Below are 7408 nucleotides of genomic sequence, written 5' to 3'. Positions count from 1 at the left end.
TTGTTTTCAGTAAACATTTTCAGTATCTTAATTTTGTTACGTATTCTGATTGTTTTAGTGCACGCATTTAATAAGCTTTGGACGAAGGACTTCCACAGGGCCACCATCTAAAAAGTTCACTCAAAAAGGCAATATTTCGGAACTGGGTCTGATTTCGTTTTTGTTGTTTTAATTATAAATGTTTGTTAATATATTTTAAACTTCCATTGGTTAATCTATTGCTCAGTTATCATTTGGCTCATGTAAATCATTTTGTAGTTGTCCCTTTAGGTCAACATCCTCATAGTGTTTCAATTTTGTCATGTAAATGTTGTAGCTACATAAAAAGATTAAACTATTTATTTTTGAAATATCCAATCTTTGCTATTTTCTTCATTACCATGCTGATGATTTCAAGTTGTATTGGATACATTTTTTATCTGTTAAAGACATTGAATACATGTTGTTTAGTATATTTACTATATTTAGATGTTTCATTTATTTCTCTGTGTAGTAAGTTCATTTAAAGTTATGTGATTTGGTTTATGTACAAACATTTCAATGTTTAACACACAGTAACCAAAAAACCTGGTCTAATGTGCATATTCATACTGAGTTTGCAGCAAACAGAAAGTTCTGCAAATTCACCGCAACAGTTTGCAACAAAACTAATTTGCATGTGAAAATATGAGCTTGTCACAAATTGATGGTAAATTGGCCAAAGGTTTGCCACAACTGTTTGCCAGAAGCCTGTTTTTCTGTAAGGGTAATGAACCTCCACTTAGACATGAAAGGAGGAGAACAATAGAAATGGGGTGGAGATGATCTTTCAACCTTTATTTGCACAAATTTCAACAAACACCCCTGTAATTTTTATCTGTTGTATACTTCAAGAACATGGGGCATCCTCCCCTAGTTAGCATGGTTGGGGTTGATTCAGAATTTAGTTACGAATTGCTCTTGAATTTCAAATAAACTCTTGAATTTGAATTTAATTTGAATTGGACATGTCTTACAGGAAGCAGAATTTGAATTTCATTAAAATGTGTAATATATGTGTGTAACACATAAATGTGTAACACTTCACTATACAAATGTTAATTTTTATATTGCGTATAGATGGTTACCAATACTATGTACACTACCATTCAAAAGTTTGGGGTCACTTAGAAATGTCCTTGTTTTTGAAAGAAAAGCTAATTTTTTGTCCATTAAAATAACATCAAATTGATCAGAAATACAGTGTAGACATTGTTAATGTTGTAAATGACTATTGTAGCTTGATACGGCAGATTTATGGAATATCTACAAAGGCGTATAGAGGCCCATTATCAGCAACCATAACTCCTGTGTTCCATTGGCACGTTGTGTTAGCTAATCCAAGTTTATAATTTTAAAAGGCTAACTGATCATTAGAAAACCCTTTTGCAATTATGAAAACTGTTGTGCTGATTAAAGAAGCAATAAAACTGGCCTTCTTTAGACTAGTTGAGTATCTGGAGCATCAGCATTTGTGGGTTCGATTACAGGCTCAAAATTTGCCAGGAACAAAGACTTTTTCTGAAACTCGTCAGTCTATTCTTGTTCTAAGAAATGAAGACTATTCCATGCGAGAAATTGCCAAGAAACTGAAGATCTCGTACAACGCTGTGTACCACTCCCCTTCACAGAACAGCGCAAACTGACTCTAACAGAATAGAAAGAGTAGTGAGAGGCCCCAGTGCACAACTGAGCAAGAGGACAAGTACATTAGAGTCTCTAGTTTGAGAAACAGATGCCTTACATGTCCTCAACTGGCAGATTCATTAAATAGTATGCTGGTGTAACTGGGTCAGGTTTTGGAGGCCTCCTTGCTCGCACATGCTTTTTCAGTTCTGCCCACACATTTTCCATGGGATTGTGGTCAGGGCTTTGTGATGGCCACTCCAATACCTTGACTTTGTTGTCCTTAAGCCATTTTGCCACAACTTTGGAAGTATGCTTGGGGTCATTGTTTATTTGGAAGACCATTTGCGACCAAGCTTTAACTTCCTGACTGATGTCTTGAGATGTTGCTTCAATATATCCACATAATTTTCCATCCTCACGGTGCCATCTGTTTTGTGAAGTGCACCAGTCCCTCCTGCAGCAAAGCACCCCCACAACATGATGCTGCCACCCCCATGCTTCACCGTTGGGATGGTGTTCTTCGGCTTGCAAGCATCACCCTTTTTCCTCATAACATAACGATGGTCATTATGGCCAAACAGTTCTATTTTTGTTTCATCAGACCAGAGGACATTTCTCCAAAAAGTACAATCTTTGTCCCCATGTGCAGTTGCAAACCGTAGTCTGGCTTTTTAATGGCGGTATTGGAGCAGTGGCTTCTTCCTTGCTGAGCGGCCTTTCAGGTTATGTCGATATAGGACAAATTTTACTGTGTATATTGATACTTTAGCACCTGTTTCCTCAAGCATCTTCAAAAGGGATTGATTTGCACTTTTCACACCAAAATACGTTCATCTCCAGGAGACAATATGCGTCTCCTTCCTGAGCGGTATGATGGCTGCGTGGTCCCATGGTGTTTATACTTGCGTACTATTGTTTGTGCAGATGAACGTGGTACCTTCAGGTGTTTGGAAATTGCTCCCAAGGATGAACCAGACTTGTGGAGGTCTAGCATTTTTTTCTGAGGTCTTGGCTGATTTATTTTGATTTTCCCATGATGTCAAGCAAAGAGGCACTGAGTTTGAAGGTAGGCCTTGAAATTCATCCACAGGTACACCTCCAATTGACTCAAATGATGAAGCTTCTAAAGCCATGACATCATTTTCTGGAATTTTCCAAGCTGTTTAAAGGCACAGTCAACTTAGAGTATGTAAACTTCTGACCCACTGGAATTGTGATACAGTGAATTATAAGTTAAATAATCTGTCTGTAAACAATTGTTGGAAAAATGACTTGTGTCATGCACAAAGTAGATGTCCTAACTGACTTGCCAAAACTTTAGTTTGTTTACAAGAAATTTGTGGAGTGGTTGAAAAACAAGTTTTAATGACTCCAACCTAAGTGTATGTAAACTTCTCACTTCAACTGTACATACACACATGTCATCATGTCTCAATTACAAATAGGGTAGAAATCTATTTGCATAGCTATGATTACATGAACAAAAAAAGTATTGCTGTACAAAATAAGAAGAGATTTCAACATTGTCAATATTATTGCATTAACCAAGTGGAATTAAGTTAAATAACACTCCTGTTTCACTACTCCTTAAGCAACATATATAAAATTGATAGTCTAGCATAGAACTTTGAGCATGGTAGTCTTGTAGAGTATGTATGAACAAAAGTAATGAAAACAGTGCAATGGAAGAGACTATTTGTCTTCACCCTTGAGTGTCTTTTTAACACGAGGCACAAGGAACATGCTGCCGTCGGAGGTCTGCTGGAAGGAGTAGTCACTGGGAGAGTAGGGCTTCCCCTCCTCATCTCTCAGCCGACTGAACACCTCCAGGTACAGACTCCCCAGCTGCTCCTTTAGCTCCTTCAGACTGCCGTTCCTCTGGGCACTCTCCCTGAGCAAGTGCGCCTTCTTCTTGCACAGGGCTTCAAGCTCCCCCTCCAGGCCTGAGATGCTCTCCATCTTGCGCTTGCGGCAGTTCTGGGCTGCCGCCTTGTTCTTGCCCCGTCGGCGGATGTCTCGGATCAGGAATAGCTGGACCTCGTTAAGCTGGTGCTTGGACATGAGCTCATTGAAGTCGTCCACAGGCAGGTTGATAATGAGCTCCACAGCAAAGGGGATCCCCAGGGCCTTGGCCCGCTGTTCGTCTCTGGACAGACGGGACTGGCAGCCTGCAGAGCGCCTTCTCGGCTTGTCTTTGGTGAATGGGCGCTGGTTATGGCCGTTGCCCTCTACGAGCTCACTTTTTGGGTAGGGTAGGCTGTCTGCCGGAAGATGGGATACTGTACCAGTGTTGTAAGGGGAGGACTGTTGTTCCTCTCCATGGAGAGACAGTAAGAACATCTCTCTGTACTCGGACCGGTTGCTGTCCATCTCCTCCAGGTCTGAGTCGCTGTATCCCATAGAACTATCATCCTGATGAGATTTCTTAGGCGAGCTGACATTGTCCATTGACAGACCTGAGTCAGAGTCAGGGAACTCTGTAGCAGTCTTGTGTCCATCTGTCAGGGAAAATTGGGGGAGATTTATTTCTGACGGTTCCAGTGGTTTGTGTCTCACCTCCTCCTGTGGGTACCCCTCATTGGAATTATAGGATAACATGGGGGAGCTTGGTTTTGTGTTTGAGGGGTCAGTGTAGAACAGCTTACAGAGACTGTCTGTGGTGTAGGTTGTGTTGAGCTCCGGGGCTTTCAGAGTCATTTGGTTGAGGTTGTCAGGGGGAACCATCCCTTTGAAGTTGTTGATGAGTGGGACGGGTGGTGTAATTTCTATGTTTGTGACCAAGTCTGGGAGCTCAGGCAAGTAGAAGCTGTAGTTAGGGTCCTGCACCTCTAGGGGCATGCTTGTGCTGGTATAGCCATTCTGATCCAGGATATCTGACACTTGCATTTTTAAGTACTGCTGTTGAAAATAGAGGAAATCAAAGAATTAGAAAACAGTCAGTGACCTATATACATTGTAAAATATTTTATTGAAAGGTGAGACTGTTATTTTCATGTCTTTATTATCATAGTGAAAAACAAGAGACTTGTATCTCCAGTGGGCAACCCTTATAAACATTGGGTAAAATGACTATCTAAAATTAGATAGCATTGCCATTGTAGTTCAAGACTATGTACAGTCATTGCAGAAAATTGCTTTCTACAGTGAGGGAAAAAAGTATTTGATCCCCTGCTGATTTTGTACGTTTGCCCACTGACAAAGAAATGATCAGTCTATCATTTTAATGGTAGGTTTATTTGAACAGTGAGAGAGAATTACAACCAAAAAATCCTGAAAAACGCATGTCAAAAATGTTATAAAATGATTTGCATTTTAATGAGGGAAATAAGTATTTGACCCCTCTGAAAAACATTACTTAGTACTTGGTGGCAAAACCTTTGTTGGCAATCACAGAGGTCAGATGTATATTGTAGTTGGCCACCAGGTTTGCACACATCTCAGGAGGCATTTTGTCCCACTCCTCTTTGCAGATCTTCTCCAAGTCATTAAGGTTTCGAGGCTGACGTTTGGCAACTCGAACCTTCAGCTCCCTCCACAGATTTTCTATGGGATTAAGGTCTGGAGACTGGCTAGGTCACTCCAGGACCTTAATGTGCTTCTTCTTGAGCCACTCCTTTGTTGCCACGACCCATTTTCAATGCCCTGGCTGAGGGAAGGAGGTTCTCACCCAAGATTTGACAGTACATGGCCCCGTCCATCGTCCCTTTGATGCGGTGAAGTTGTCCTGTCCCCTTAGCAGAAAAACACCCCCAAAGCATAATGTTTCCACCTCCATGTTTGACGGTCGGGATGGTGTTCTTGGGGTCATAGGCAACATTCCTCTTCCTCCAAACACGGCAAGTTGAGTTGATGCCAAAGAGCTCCATTTTGGTCTCATCTGACCACAACACTTTCACCCAGTTGTCCTCTGAATCATTCAGATGTTTATTGGAAAACTTCAGACGGGCATGTATATGTGCTTTCTTCAGCATGGGGACCTTGCAGGCACTGCAGGATTTCAGTCCTTCACGGCGTAGTGTGTTACCAATTGTTTTCTTGGTGACTATGGTCCCAGCTGCCTTGAGATCATTGACAAGATCCTCCCGTGTAGTTCTGGGCTGATTCCTCACCGTTCTCATGATCATTGCAACTCCACGAGGTGAGATCTTGCATGGAGCCCCAGGCCGAGGGAGATTGACAGTTCTTTTGTGTTTCTTCCATTTGCGAATAATCGCACCAACTGTTGTCACCTTCTCACCAAGCTGCTTGGCGATGGTCTTGTAGCCCATTCCAGCCTTGTGTAGGTCTACAATCTTGTCCCTGACATCCTTGGAGAGCTCTTTGGTCTTGGCCATGGTGGAGAGTTTGGAATCTGATTGATTGATTGCTTCTGTGGACAGGGATCTTTTATACAGGTAACAAACTGAGATTAGGAGCACTCCCTTTAAGAGTGTGCTCCTAATCTCAGTTTGTTACCTGTATAAAAGACACCTGGGAGCCAGAAATCTTTCTGACTGAGAGGGGGTGAAATACTTATTTCCCTGATTAAAATGCAAATCAATTTATAACATTTTTGACATGCGTTTTTCTGGATTTTTGTTGTTGTTATTCTGTCTCTCACTGTTCAAATAAACGTACCATTAAAATTATAGACTGATCATTTCAGCACGGGATCAGCACGGGATCAAATACTTTTTTCTCTCACTGTATTTGTATCAGTGCTATCCTGTGGTGGAACTATATACAGCTCCATAGCAGGTATGAAAACCCTATTCAGTGAAACTTGATCACAGAGTGAATTAATACAATTAATGAATGAATGACACTTTATGTGTCAAATCGCCAGTTGACATTCAGCCAACTTGACACAACATGAGCCAGCATCCCTGTGGAATGCTTTCAATACCTTGAAGAGTCCATGCCCCGATGCATTGAGGCTGTTCTGAGGGCAAAAGGGGGGGTGCAACTCACAATTAGGAAGGTGTTATTAATGTTTGTATACTGGCTATTGTACACTCTGAGTAGATATGATCGATACAGTCTCTGGATTTACGAAAACTATTTTGTTTTTCCACCAGAATGTTTTGATCCTCCAAAAAGGTCATTACCCTACTGTTGAGGATGGATGAATATAATTTATATATCGTACCTAGTAAACTTATGCCTCTCCAGTTCAGTGGCACTGAACATCAATTTACACATTGAGCAGGCAAGATCTTGCAAGTTAATTGCTGACACTCAGATCCACTTCTCTCTCTAAACTAGAGGCCATTCATTTCACATTTTAGTCAGTTGGCAGATGCTCTTATCAAATACATTTGTATTTGTCACATGCTTTGTAAACAACAGGCGTGGACTAACAGTGAAACGCCTACTTTTATGGGTCCTTCCCAACAATGCATAGAGAAAAAATGGAAAAGTAAAACACGTAATAATAGATGCATTAACCTACTGTTGAGGGTGGATGAATATCCTTTATAGACCGTACCTAGTAAACGTATGCCTCTCCAGTTCAGTGGCACTCCCGGGTAATTTTTGAAAGATTTGGTAATGGGACTGACTATGGACTTATTCGAAGTGGATGGCAGTACACTGTACGCTAAACAAATTCAAAGCAAACCATGTAGAACTTCAATTAATTCAGAGGATTTTAAGACTTCATTAAGAAGTTCATCAATGCCAAATGCTTTCCCATTTTTTGCTGTAACAATCACCTTCTTAACTTCTGCCACGGACAACTCCTCATTTAGGTACAGGTTACAGTTGAAGTCGGAAGTTTACA

General features: G+C 41.0%; 1 protein-coding gene across 2 annotated transcripts in view; it reads right to left on the bottom strand.

The window, feature by feature from the left end:
- Positions 1-2995: 2995 nt before the first annotated feature.
- LOC106575067 (nuclear factor erythroid 2-related factor 2) overlaps positions 2996-7408 on the bottom strand; it is a 53252-nt gene continuing 48839 nt past the window's right edge. Inside the window, exon 5 of one of the 2 annotated variants that reach the window (XM_014151214.2) lies at positions 2996-4545. In XM_014151214.2, the coding sequence (XP_014006689.1) occupies positions 3340-4545 (1206 nt within the window). In that variant the 3' untranslated portion in view covers positions 2996-3339. The remainder of the gene's footprint in view (positions 4546-7408) is intronic. The other variant, XM_014151215.2, reaches the window with a different exon arrangement.

This window comes from Salmo salar, chromosome ssa17, assembly GCF_905237065.1.
Source record: "Salmo salar chromosome ssa17, Ssal_v3.1, whole genome shotgun sequence".
In the NCBI taxonomy this organism is placed as follows: Eukaryota; Metazoa; Chordata; class Actinopteri; order Salmoniformes; family Salmonidae; genus Salmo; species Salmo salar.
The sequence above is the reverse complement of the archived record's forward strand: the minus strand, read 5'-3'. Positions and strand labels throughout refer to the sequence as shown.